At 50.2% G+C, this 13,973-nt stretch overlaps 2 protein-coding genes across 2 annotated transcripts; one reads left to right on the plus strand and one right to left on the minus strand.

Annotated features, from left to right (window-relative positions):
- Positions 1–526: 526 nt before the first annotated feature.
- On the plus strand, positions 527–3,900 carry NCLIV_016340 (putative ribosomal protein L24; the record flags this gene model as incomplete). Its single annotated transcript, XM_003881826.1, has 8 exons — positions 527–655; positions 1,089–1,151; positions 1,548–1,637; positions 2,060–2,157; positions 2,667–2,734; positions 2,838–2,905; positions 3,405–3,458; positions 3,757–3,900. 8 exons carry the CDS (start codon positions 527–529, stop codon positions 3,898–3,900), a joined length of 714 nt encoding a protein of 237 aa, XP_003881875.1.
- A 5,012-nt stretch (positions 3,901–8,912) lies between these two features.
- On the minus strand, positions 8,913–11,493 carry NCLIV_016350 (GH22033, related; the record flags this gene model as incomplete). The annotated part of the gene is made up of 6 exons (XM_003881827.1): positions 8,913–9,282; positions 9,508–9,575; positions 9,931–10,009; positions 10,450–10,490; positions 10,909–10,981; positions 11,375–11,493. 6 exons carry the CDS (start codon positions 11,491–11,493, stop codon positions 8,913–8,915), a joined length of 750 nt encoding a protein of 249 aa, XP_003881876.1.
- Between the last annotated feature and the right edge of the window lie 2,480 nt (positions 11,494–13,973).

Below are 13,973 nucleotides of genomic sequence, written 5' to 3' on the forward strand. Positions count from 1 at the left end.
GGCGACAGGGCGCCTTCCCCCTGTCGCGAAGTGCTGCGGATCGACAAGATGTGCTTCCGGTTTCGGGGCACACAAAGGCATCATTTTTGCGTTTTCTGTCACGATAAAAGCGACGGCTCTTCAAGCTTGGCGTCACCCTCGCTTCTCTCAATTCAGACGTCCGTGAGCTCCCGGAAGCGGACACTTACGTGGCAATCCTACGCCATCTAATGTTACTGACACATATGGACATACGTATATCCATTCATATATGCTTGGATGGTCTGCTTGCATGCGTTCAAAGACGATACATCTATACCTATGTATATGTACATATGTGTGCACGCACCTCTTTCCTCTTCGGTCTTGTCAAGTGTCTTTTTTGGTTTTACATGCAACAGCTCCCCCTCCCCCCCCCTCCATCTGTCTTGTGCCGAGAATATACTTCTTTCTTTCTGGACAAAGAGTGCTCAATATCTCAAACCGCTGACAGCGGTCCCAGGCAGTTGGCCGTTCCCGTCGCCCCAGAGTTCCTTTCTCCGGCAAGATGTCTCGATACGTGAAAGTATACAGAAAGGTGATGAACCTGCAGCGGCGCAAGACGCCGATGCCGTGGACGCCGACGTTCCTCGAATTCTCGCGAGAGCCTTCAGTCCCCTTTCCTCTCAGGGAAAAGGTAAGGCCAACCCGCAGGCCTGAGGCGACCTGCATGCACTGAGCCAGCCATCCTAGAAAAGAAAAGACAAGGGTGGTCTTAGAGAACAGCGCATGCAGGTCATCATACTAGGTATATTTGTGTGGCTGGTGTGGCAATATGTACACGTGTGCATATGCACGCATGTAAGTCGTTGTGTTTACACATATATATATATATATATATATAGAGAGAGAGAGAGAGAGAGGGAAGGGGGCAAGAGAGTCGATGCAGGTTCTTTCTTGGTGGCTTTTTGTTTGTCGGCGTTTCCTGTGTATGAGCTTGTTTTCTTGCCTTCTCATTTGAGTGCGTGGTTTTCATTTCGTTTTCGGCGTTTCCCTTCACCGTAAACTGGAAAAGGCGGCCACATGCCCTCTTTTTCCGTGGTGTCTCTCTTTCCTCGATGCTTCGACAGCTTCAGCCGGCACCAATCGATCTGTCGTACTACCTCAACATGGAGGTCGGAGACCTCGTCGAGGTGAGACGAGAACGGACGGATGCGCGAGAGAAGAAAGAAGCGCGCGCATGATGGAGAGGGAAGACAAGCGGGAGAAATTCGAGAGCGAAAAGGCGCTTCAGAGAAGGAAACAGCGGCGAGGGGACTGTCGTGTTTGGAACCCGACGTGGCAGCGCACGCTTGCGTCGTGAACGCAGGTGTCTTCGCTCCAGCACTGACAAAGGCAGACCCCGCATCCCTATAAAAGCATCTCTCTCCTGTGTTAATCCCGCCCTCGTCTTTCCTAAAATGCAGAGGCGTAAAAATAGGGAAAGGCCGTGGCCAGGTGCGAGATCTGCTCGGCAGTCGCTCGTTGCCGCGTTCCTCTCTGGCGGGGGTTCATGTCTTTTTTCCGGGTGAATGTCCACCGTGGCACAGGTACTTCACGGCCCGGACTGCGGTCGCCAGGGCGTCGTTTTGTCCATCAACAAAAAGCGGAATACGGTCATTGTCGACGGGTGCAACATGGTACGTTCCTTTGCGCACTTGGCGGGTTTCGGATTTTCCTTCGTCCCGCCCTTTTGCTTCTCTGGGGGGAAGCGCCTGTCTACGCGGAACCAGCCGAACTGCAGGCCGGTTCCTTCACACTCGAGGGTGTTTCATGGACAGCGATGGCTCTTCTTGAAGTTTTCGATCCATTTGCTGCGCAAGCTTCTCTCGCCGCGCGCTCTCTCGCTCTCGGGGGAGCTGCGTTCCGAGACGCTCACGGCCGAAAGGCATGCAAACGTCCTAAGATCGTCGCTGTTGCGTCTCCTCTCCGGGTGCCGTTCTCACCGAAAGATCCTTCTGATTGGTGTCGGCGTGTCCTGGAAAAGGGAACTGGGTAGGCCCGCGTGCCAGAGGGGAAGTTGTTTTGTGTCGCATCGCTCGTTTGTGTGGCCTTTTGCCAGAAAAAGAGCTTCTGGAATCCCCGCGTCGGCTCCTCGCTCGTCACGCAAGAGATGCCCATACACATCACCAACGTCGCCCTTCTTGACCCTGTTGTCAAGTAAGACGAAAACCCATCGGCGTGAACCTCTATGTGTACACAAAGAGGCGTCACACATTCGAACACGTCTACACACTGGCATGGGCATTTGCATCCGTACTTTTTACGGGAATCTGTAAATTCATAATGCATGCACGCGGATGTCTACGCATGTATGCATAAGTGTATGGAGGCCGATGAACGTATTTGCCTGTATACCGGCTCCCAGGAACACAGTTACGCTTTTGAAAATGAAGCTGTCGCGTGTTCATGTTTCAAGTGGCTTCTGCTCTCCGACGCGGTGTGAAACAGTTCACGGTCACACTGGTGCAACTCTCTGCTCGTCGATGGGAAGTACGTGCCTGTCTACATGCATGCGTTTCTTTCGCTTGAGAGTGTGTGTTCGCTACGATCAGAATCTGCGCGTGTGTGCTTTAGCGTGGAGACTAGCATCGTCTGCGGACGCGTAGACATGCAGGGAGATGCCGATCGTCCGATGCCGGGCCACTGTTTCTTTCTCGGGTGTACAGACGGCCGACGCGAGTCAAGAGACGCTTCATGATGAACGGCGAGTGTGTACGAATCTCAAAACTTTCGGGTACGCCGTGCATTTCACGTGTTTGTTAACAAGGCATAGCGCGGCGAGAACGCGGCAAAAAGGCACTGGACGTGTACTGTGTTAGGTCGGTGCATTTTCACAGAAATGTGCCTCATGCCAGCCAAACGCTCCGGCGTGTGGTCTTTGTCGGAGGGAAGGCAGGCGCAAACGGTAGTCTTTACATGCGCAATCAGTGGACGAAGCTATTCACCTCGCTGATATAAATCAATGTATACCTATCCGTTTCCATATATCTGGGCGTATCTGCACACTATATATATATATATATATATATATGTAAACAAGAGGATCGAGAGGTTCGTAGAACAGTCTCTCTCCATAGTCCGTTCTCTCTGTCATTTACGGGAACACGCGTCTAGCATTACCAGCAAGGAACCTTTATATGCACAAAAATGTGCAGAGATACACCCAAATCGCCTGTGGGTATGTTCGCGTGCGTGTGTGTACACACTTCTATGCATTTCTGTAAAAACGTACGTGTCTCGTGCTGGCGAAACGAGAGTGCGCCCTCTTTCTTCTGTCGCAGTGGGAGGTGTACTCGCCTTCAATGGCTTCTCTGTCACTTCTGTGTGCGTTCACCTGTGACTCAAAACGAACGTGCGCAGGAAGTGCAATGCCTGAACCCGTTTCCACTGCTGCGTTGCGGCAGCCCAATTTGTATCAAGAGTACTTGCGCCAGAAGGCTCTTGGTCCCCCAATTAAAGTAAGCAAAGCAACGGCGGAACTATCCCAAGGGGGAGTTCCGAACCTTTGCACACTTCGCGAAACGGCAAGAACTGGATAGACACTCGAGAACCCGTACCTCTGTTTCCCCATACGCAACTGTATTCACTACTATATATATATATATATATATATATGCGTTTCGGGTTGTGTGTACCGGGCCGTTGGTTTTTGATTTAACGGTGTCGCGAGGATGCTTCGCCCTGTCCTCGGGTTCGAGGTATTAACCGGCGTTTGTGCGAGGCTTTCTGGTCGGTGTCTATGGTCCGTATCCTCAGGCTAGCTACGCAAGGCCCGATCCCCTCAACCTCAAAATTCTACAGCGTCTGGCCCGGCACATCGCGTGGGGTCAAGGCTCGCCACTACCAACGACCGACAATCCGCGAGTGAGGAGTCCGGAGCCGATGGCCTTGCGGCGTTGATGTGGGGGGTTTGAGCAGGATCGGTTTCCTCTCCGAAAGACCGAGCATGACGGCAAACCCAGATGTGGCCGCGGATCGATGCCTTTGCCCGCATGTCGACACATAGCGTACCAGTGAAGAATACTGTGGGGGCGGGTGCAGTGATGGGGTTGTTCTGTGTCGGTCTTTTCTCTTGTCTGTTCCTGTGAATTCACTTTTTTCTCGAGTCTCGATTTTCCTGTGTCGATCAAGGGGCTCTCCCTGTGTATATGAATGGTTTCTTAACGAACTGTATCTCGCCCTCCCCTGTGGGCTGTGCCCACCGAAGGCGTCAGTCTGTGAGCTCACGGCCGTCATATTTGGAGTCCAACATGCGTGCCTAGACGCTCTTATAGATTTACATCGCGACGCTGTGCCGTTCAGCGGTCTTCTCTCAGAACTGCCTTGTTTACGTGCCCGTATCGTCCGCAGTATCCGTTGTGTCGGGGGTAGCGGATAGGAACCGGTTCACGCTACATGCAGCGAAAACGCTTCTTTTACCTTAGGGGAAAACTCTCGTCGAAACGTTTACTCCTCAGTAGCTTCACTGGCATGTACGCCACGGAAACAGCATGTTTTCTGTGTGTCGGGAGACCCTGGAAAGCGTGTCGTCGCTTTGGTTTCCTGCCTGAAGTTTGTGGATATTTGTACAGACGCATCGCCTGTGTACATCCGATGCAGATGCTGAGGGTCCGTCGATAGAAGGCCTAACGCATAGAGCAGCCTCGCTAGGGAAACGAATCACCTGAATAAGAACGATACAAAGTGCCAGTGTGTCTCACTTCTGCCTGCCGCCGTACCTGGCGGGATGCTCTGCAGTAGGGGCCAACCACTTGGCGCTTGCGTGCGGTACCTCGCCTCCAACCCTAACCCTACTCTACATCGAAGGGTGAGCCACTGCCTTCCTCGGATATGTTCTTGGTCGGTGGCAGTTGCCCGGAGGTTCTGGGCGCCCCCGTGTTTTTCTGAAACTTCGATGGCCGGAAAATGGTCGAGAAGAAACTAAACTACCCGTGGGCGTGAAACGTCTCGAACAACAGAGAATCGGTTTCCGTACACAGGTACACATGGTTCCTGTAAGCTGGCCGGAAGCAGGAGATGTTCGAGTGTCTACGCGGCCTCATCTCTTTGTTGCTTGAGTTGCCGCGCAAGAACCATCAGGCGGGCGAAACTCATGAAACCCAGGCCTTCCTTTTCCGGAGGAAAATCCCGCCGACATTCGGCTTTTCGAGGGTCTTCTGTGGCAATGCCGTCACGGGCGACTCCGCTGTCTGGCTTCTGATCTGGCCGTGTGTCCTGACAGAAAGCATGCCGTAACCATTCGGTCTGTAGCACTGCATGAGACAACGAGCGCGTGTGTTAAAAAATCCCGGTCAGTCTTTTGCGACAACCGACGCATGAAGTGCAGCAAAGTGCTCGCTCGACGCTCCAACGGAACGAGGACCCCGCTGAATGCACCGAATAAATGGTTTTGTGTTTTGGATGGTTTACAAGGTCAACCAGAGGACTTGAGTTTCACTTCATGCCGGCATTCCGACCTCGGGATTCCCCGGCGCGGTGGTGCTGCAGTTCGTTTTAGAAGGAACCACTCCAATGAAGTGGGGGGAGCGGGGAGGAGGACAAGGAGGACAAGTTCTGGAAGTCTTGAACACATCAAAAAGCGAAGTCAGTTCCGCCTCTGAAGACAGCGAGCACAATCGAAAAAACGAACCAACCTTCACGTATGTGCGACGCACATCTTGCTGATTTCTTCACGGTGTCCCTGATGCATAGATGTCAAGCATTAACACATTCGTGAACCGCCGGCGGATACAAAAACTGGAAGGATCGGAGCAGCAAGAGTGCGCCGAACATTGATGGGAGCAAGCTCCCGAGAGGGGTACCACAGCAACGTGCTTACTTTATTCTGTGCTTGAACGAAGTTGACCTCCGTCGAACATAAGTTGAACATCACTTGTTATTCCACAAAAGGCAAGACCCACGACAAGGGGGGAAACTCTCAGATTGCAACCAAAAAACCAAAGTTATAAGATGAATTTAGATTTAGAGCACACCGAGGCTGGTTTAGCCGGGAAGTTATTTTACACATAAACGGAAAGATGTGAACAGAATTCCGGGCATGCTATATACACTGCTGTAGAGGTTGAGAGAAAAAAAAACAGGTGATTGTGGTCGGGGGGGGGAGTTTTCCATCTATAGGTCTTCAATGGTAGAGCCTTGTGGCTCAGAAAGTTTGACTGTCACAACCGAAACTGCTCCTTCAGCGGAAATGCAATCAAGTCCTTTCATTGGTAAACCACTTCATCGTCTAAACAAAGTCGATTCGTAAGAAAGCCAATGGCGGGGGGGGTGCGGGGCGGGGTCAAGTCAGTTCTGTTCGTCTCAGCCTGTGACGGGGAGTCATGTACTTTTCCTTTTCCTTGTGTTTCTAACCTGGGATGTGGTGACCGTCTCTCTACGGTGTTTGCGTAAACATCGGTAACGTTACAATTGTCTGCATGCGCCAGTGCTCACCTGATGTATTCATTTCGTATTTGTGGAGGACGTAAGACAGCCCTTCCTTACTGAGGAAGAAGCTGACCTGTAGAGGCATGCATACATGAGCAGAGACATGTGTCATGTCACGAAGTACACCTCTCTTCACATGCGTTGTCGTGGTCGCTGCGTCAGTAACAAAATTTGTGGTGGTATATCCAAAAAAAACCAGGAATAGCCAGCTTTAAAACGCTTTACCAGAGGCAGAACTGGTCCAATATGTCATCGGCATCTTAAGCGTCATGTCAACTCGGACACCAGCCCGGATTTGTCTTCAATCATGGAACATTCTGCTACCTCGGTGGTACATGTTCGAGCACGTAAAACGCCGGGCGTACCGATGTTGCCTTCGCGAAAGACTCCTTCAGCTCTTCAATCTCACCACTTGAAAGCAGCAAGCTGAGCTGTGACGTCGGCAAAAAAGAACAGTGTTTCACATGTCCAGCGTAACCGGTGCAAGTGTTTTCCCCTGGAAATGGGATCGGGGCACGAGCCATTGAAATGTCGCCTTAAGTACTGCGCAGTAAAGAGACGCTAGGATTCGTTTGCGGCAATTAACTCAGAAACAAGTGAGGCGAAGGGCTGCGTGTCAGAAGAGGATTCTTCTCGGGTAAACCAGCGCTGTCAAGCTGAGAGTCGTACAGGAGTGTTTTGGATTCTGTACAGCCTGCGCGAGTCTCGGACATTTGCCAGAGCAGTGTTCAGAACTCTTTCCGGATTCAAAAGGGTGAGCGAGGGAATGGGTATATCTGGGTCTTCTTGGTCTACGCTTTGAGCATCCTCTGGTATAGGAGCAAAGCCTTTCAAGCCCAAATGCGGCAATTGTTGATTGTCAGTCCTCGTGTCCGACCCGGAACTGTTCTGCCTCCTAGAAACGAAGTCTGTAGCAATCGAGTTGTTTGTGCCCCCCGAACGGGCACGCACGGGGTCTTCACTTTTTAAGCTCCCCGCCTTCTGTGGACTGAGAATGGGTGACGTAGCGCCCCAAAACTCTCCTGTACATGGTCCATATGTGACATCAGGAATCGCTGCGAAATTTCGGTGTTCGAAACAAACATTTGTGCCACCGTATCAATGCATATGCCGTCTATAGCAATGTGTATAAACCCCCCCTCTAAAGTGCCTTCATAATCTAGGCATACAAATAATGTGGATGATTCTTCTACTTTCACACCCGCCACCGGCCCTTGAGAAACCACGCCTATTACGTTTTCACAATTTGATGAATCGGATTGATGGATACCACCTCACTCACTTCCAGCTCTGCCTCCGAAACCCTACATACCGATCCAGACGATAAAGAGTTGGCAAAACATAGAAATATGCGTTCCCCCCTTGAGTGTCGTTTTGGAATCCGCAGTGGGAAACGCATCGGGTGGGGGAAATTACAGAGGCAGGAAAATTCTTACCAGCAACCATGATGTCATCTGCCCATTCGCCTATGCGGACTCTCTTAGATGCATGCGTATATGTTCCCTTCCCTTCCTGATCAACAGGCAAAGATGCAGATTCTTTCGTCTCTCTTCGCTTTTCGTGACAATGCAGCCGGGCCTTTCCGCAGCTAAATGAGTGATAAAAATTCTTGCTTCTTCGTTTAGAGAGTGAATGGTCGTTCAAATACTACGCTGTGATTTCGTGTGGGCCTCACTTTCTTGTTTTTGACAAAAGTCCCCTCAAAAACATCTCCGTTAACCCTGTACAGGCGCAAAAGAGAACTGAAGGAGAGTGGTGTACTAAAAAAGTACATATCCACATTATACATTGGTATTCGTGTTTCAAGTGGTGGTAGAAAACCACCGCAACGAACTGCCACCTGTTGTAGGAGTCAGAAAGAGACTCAACACTGTTTTTTATACCCCGTGTTTGTATGAAGGTATCAAAAGAGATAAGTCTCTGGGTCAACTTGTATACAACGGATTTCGCAAGTTTCTTGGCATCGAGAAGAAATAAGGCGTACCACTCTTACGAGGACGGGGTTCTACACACAGTGATATCTTTTATAGATCACATTATCTAACAATTAGAAGGACATCGACTAGACGTTTTCCCGAGAGCGGAAAAGAGCGCGTGTGATCACTGGATCGGTAAGTATATGTCGCCAAAAAGAGGAGCTCTAGAGGGTGCTATCTCGGGAACGCTCTCATAGTACAAGTTTGCATCAGCTACTTGACTAGAAACCCGTTTGTTGTCGCACTTTTTTTTTCGACCTGTCGCTCGTTAGGGTGCTGGCGACTGCCAGTCCAAGCAATGTTCTTCATGTGGAATGAGTTGAAGTTGTCCCAACTTAGTGAGTCTCTGCCTCACATGTTCATGATGCCTGCTCCACACTTCATGTTGTCTCTCCAGCTCCCTGTATATACGTTACCATCTGAATCCACTTCCTGGCCCCAGCCGTGTCTTTTACCGGCCTTCCAGCTGCCTGTGTATCTGCGCCCAAAGTAAGAGGATAACGCCCCCGCTCACAGACCTGGTTTCCTGCCTTCAACGTGGTCAACGGGGGGGACACGTACAGGTGTTTGCAAGTTTGAATTTGTCTGTATGAATAGTATGCATCCATGTGCACACAAAGTGCAGCTCGTAGAGTGAATAGTTTTGTCTCGCAGGAGCGCATTACTCTGCTCAGTGGCACCACTATCATCGGTGTCCCCTTCCTTGCAAAATGTTTTTTCGCGCCGCCTTGAGGGCTGTACTTTGCCTCCACTTGCTAATGTGGTGGAAAAAGCTGCATTACGGTCAAAGTAAGCGTACCTTCCCCCGTCCGCCTCAAGTGCCTCTCCTTCGCCCCACTGTTTGTCTCTCTGCCACTGGCCGCAATAGGCTCTCCGGTACCTATGCTCCATCAGCAGAAAAAACGGAGCCACCGTCGATCAACACAGACGCATAGACGAGAACAGTGCATTTTTCCTCGTCACAAATCGAACAATCGACGTAGTGCCCTGCTATATTTTGGGTGCGCAATGGCTACTGCACCGCGGGTACATGCAAACTCCGTCGGTGGGTCTTCTCTCAATGACAAGGGACGAAAAAAGCCGCTGGCTCATTTTGTTCACTCACAAGTCGGATGTGGGAAGTTTTTCCCACATTATCCCCTCCCCATGCCTCCGGTCTTCACACCACTGACCCTGCAAGGCAAAAGACTTGTACGGCCTGCTCAAATTAAGAAACGTTTTCTGAAGTCCGACAACGCGACTGGATCTCACGTGGAATGCGGTCAAAGCGCCGAATTATAGGTCGTGCGACTTTACGTAAGGTCCGCCGCCTAAATACATTTTTCAATGTCCTGTAAACGTATGTATGGTTGCTGAGCAATCGCCTGTCTTCAAGCAAGCTGCAAAGCTGGTGTCACTCTCTTATCTACAGAGGCGTATATGCAAATATGAGCATTCATACAAGGCTTTTACTTCTATGTAGACAGGCTCAAGATGTGGACGGAAGCTTGGCAGCGTGGTGGTAGAGAAAGACGACTAAGAGGCGCACCTCGTATGTGCTACCGTCGCCGTATGTCTGGATGCCGAATCCATGTCGCTTATTGTCCCTCCATTCACCTTTGTAGCACCTGAAATCGAGGAGGGCAACAGAGAATAGAAAGCTCTGTTTGAGCTCCAGACGGATCATAGAAGTTGCTTGGGTGTCGATGAAGACTGTGTGAGTAGCTAGTGTACCATATAAGATGTAAGTCGCTCGTTCCTGAGCATGCCCCAAGTAATCGGATACCAGGTCACAGCAAATGCTCAAAACTATTTAGTTGTCTCACTCCTGTTTTTTTTCCTGAGATTTCAAGCCAGTACGGTTGTCCATTTTCATTTAGCACGCAATAATAATATGGTGACAGACATTTCAATAATAAACGTCGAAGAGCTGACACGGTGATGTTCGACTTTGCAACGCACAAGCCGAAGTCGAAGGTGTGATCCCGTGCAGGATTAACAAAGCAGTTGTTGAAACGACGAACGCAATGGTCAGTACCTTCCTACCCTGTTGGAAGGAACCGTTGGCGAGTTCACGTTATATGCTCTGCTCGCGTTCACCCCCGTGTCCTGTGTAAGCATGCAAGGAAATTCACTTCTTAGGAGTGTTGTGAATTACATAAATCTGCCGCACACGTAGTCACATCTAATTTAGAACTGTCAAGATCGCGAGTGTCTCTCAGCATCGCGTTGCCAACAGACCTCGAAAATAGCGAAAACCTTCACCGGAGAAATCAGTCGGCTTGGCACAGTTGTATGAAGACAACGGCTGCTTGCTGCAGTCAACGAAGCAGTATTCAGGTGACTGTTCCAGCGAAGTTACACCTTCCGTCCGGTGCGGTCAGGTCAATAATGTCTCTTAGAACTGCCGGTTCAGAGGGTTTAGAAAACAGTGAAAAAAGAAGCTGTAGTAATTGAACGAAACAAGCTAGCGTAGGTTATACGGACATACATAAGAAGGTTGCATCATCTCTTGGGCACAGCCCACCTGCAAGCCTTGATCCTTGATGGGCCAGTAAATCCGAGCTCGTGAACCATTCTTCAGACTTTTCTGATCGTTTCTGTTCAAAATACGCAAGTCAGCGCATACTCAAGCTCGAGTGTGTCGTTCCCTGTATCCCCTGCAAGAGCGTCTTTGCCCCTTCTTGGAAACGTTTTGTTTAGCTACCAGCTCTCCCGGTGGATATTCACCACGAAAGCAGATGCCAGGCCACCAAAATTACGGCCCGAGTATGAAGAACAAAGCAGGCAGTAAGGACGCAAAGTCTTGAATCCGGATTATGTTGGCTGTTTGCGGCGTCCTAATTGCTTTACCGTAACAAGACAAAATCCGCACACATGCCAGCAGTCGCATGCGGCGCTGACGCACAGCATGGTTCTCAAGGAAGCCAACGAAAACCGTCTGTCCAAATCATCCAAAGAGATCCTCTGATGCGGGCAGTATAATAACTTACACTCTCCAAAGTCGCACTGTCCTCTTTGGTCTTGTTGTACCTGGAAACTTAAAAAACGGCATGTTACATTGCACGAGTCCAAACGAGCGTTTGAGCTGAGCGGCGAGCCAAAATTGCATTCTAGAGTCGTGGATATCACTAGAGAGCCAGAGGAATCCCGAGAGCCCTTATTAGGGTGAGTGCTTTCTACACGAAAGATGAGGCATCGTATCGTAAGGCGATTCATCCCGGTGGTCCAATGACAATGATCGTACCCTGCCATACTCCAAACGAGGTACTCTCGCGCCTATATCGGTGAAGGAGCTCATGTTTGGTACAGCAACGAAGGCGTTGTGACAAAAACGTTCACTTCAACTTATGTCACCAAGTGATTGATGCCAGAAGTCAAGGTGTCACGTTCCCGCCGGTGGGGCCCCACCATCTTCGGTCCGCGGGAATCGATAGACAGCATGGCGACCACCCTTCATCTGTTACCGATTCGATATTTTTGCGGGTCCTTTGGCCAGCGTTTCTGTTTAGAAGCTCGAGTTGATGCTCACAGAACCGTTCGATGTTCTGTTTATCTAACAGTCACTGTCCTGACAGGCATCACCTCTTTCTGGTGTGGATCTGAACGTCGATGGCGGCACTCTTTTGCTCAAGTAAAAAATTCGAGGTTGACACCTTCTGATGAAACCCATCTTCTACAGCTCGGCCACTCCCTCATTCGTGTATATGTCGAAATGCAGTTAGTATGGTTGTCACAATAGCATCGTCCGCTTCGGCTGTTGCCGTTTCCGTCGCGGGGGGCTGATAATACTGCATCGGAGTCGCGATGTACTGCGGGGCGGGGCGTGCCACAATTATGTTAGAGCGAGTAAAAATCTTAGTCCACAATTGAACGCTTTCCAGCTAAATTCTACGAATTTTCTTCTCCTCCGTTTTCTGACATAGCGGTGCAGAAAGACGTGAGAAAATCACACACTGTCGGACCTCTGCTGCGTCCCTGTGCCGCAGTCGCTTCGTTGCCAACGTCGTATGTGCTTGAGGCTGACAGTCGATTGGGAAACAAACGACTCGTAGTCGTGAAGTAACCTTTCATGGAGCCCTACATGTCCTGTACAGTGAAGTTATTTCTCAGAAACTGGTATCCCTCTGATCTGATGTTCCAGCCGCTGCAGCATCCCTAATTCTTCGTGACTATGGTGAATATAACGAGCAGCGCCTTGCGGTAAGCATCTATGAACATGAATGGGCGTTAATCATGTAGATGTCATGAATGCACATGCTCAGCAGTGTTTGCGGTGATTAAAACGCCCTCTCCCACCCCCGTCCCCCACAGAGAAGCACACCCATCTCGTATTACAATCCATGTGTTTGCACCCACCGTCGGTCGAGTTGACAGACGCACAGATTGACATAGCTCCTCTTCATTGCCTCACTGGGCGAGCCTGAACACGTTAGACGGTGTTCGTGTGTCTATGCTCCTTACATCATCCTTAATGATTCGCGATGCTAGCCGGCTTGCGCAATATATATCCTGTAAGTACAGAGACGTATAAGGACGAACTCCTATCCGCAGCACATATGGATAAATTCCGCCTAATTTAATGGTGAGAAACAATGTACCGAACTGGTTCTGCTCCACGTCAACTCTCCTTTCGATGATGGGGCACTCTACTTCCACAGGAGCTGCCGGCATTTTTCAGGATCCCGTTTAAGAGTTTGAGAACTCCCTCCGGCAGCGGCGTAATGTGCTGTGCTGCGTCTCCGAGCTCCAGGAGATATGATTCCGAGCTTCCACTGATTGGATTTGGATCGTCGTCTATGGGCACCCAGTCTCCTAGACTCGAGACTGGACAAATGTCACACGGTCGAGAAACCAGAATACGAATCTACGGGTACCCCACATGTGCGGGAGCGTATGCCTCAAACTCGGTCTCCCTAAATGGCAAAATATGGACTCACCGACAGAGGCGATTCGCTGTTTCTTGCAATTCTTTGACATCGGCATGGCGCCTCACTTTGCCGCACACCTTCAGCGTGTGCCCAATGTATCTTCGGCGAACTAGAACGTTATGCCGTAACGATAGAAAGGAATACACTGGGTTTTCAACAAAGATCCACCTCTTGGATTTCTGGAAATTTATCGATAGCCAGAGGCTTCCTAGCTGTTCGCCCTTCTTGATGCCGCGTTTATAGTTGTAGCACGGTCCCTGTCAACCAGCCTTGCACTTCCTGTTGCTACCTTCAAAAGGACCATGCCGCGTCCAAGTGAAAAAGTTTTAAGCCACGAATTGTGCTCTTGGTGCGACTTGCCGAGCAACCAGGGTGGCGCCTTTACGTGGCTTCTCAGCGAGCTGGTCCGACGCTTCTCCAGAAGTCGTTCGCCACAGATGGCGACAATGAGTATATACGAAAGAGAAAACGTATGAGCATCTATAATCCTGCGAGGCTGTAAAGCCCAAATACCAGCCACGGTGACACCAGACTAGGCTTCATAGCAAGGCTTGCCTGAACCGTGATTTTACAGACTGAACCGTGATTTTACAGAACTAAAGCATTGTACGCTTTTTGCGGCGGTAACCTGACAAAGTCCCGGGTTGGCACCAGTGTATTT

Source organism: Neospora caninum, chromosome VI (genome assembly GCF_000208865.1).
Source record: "Neospora caninum Liverpool complete genome, chromosome VI".
Lineage (NCBI taxonomy): Eukaryota > Apicomplexa > Conoidasida > Eucoccidiorida > Sarcocystidae > Neospora > Neospora caninum.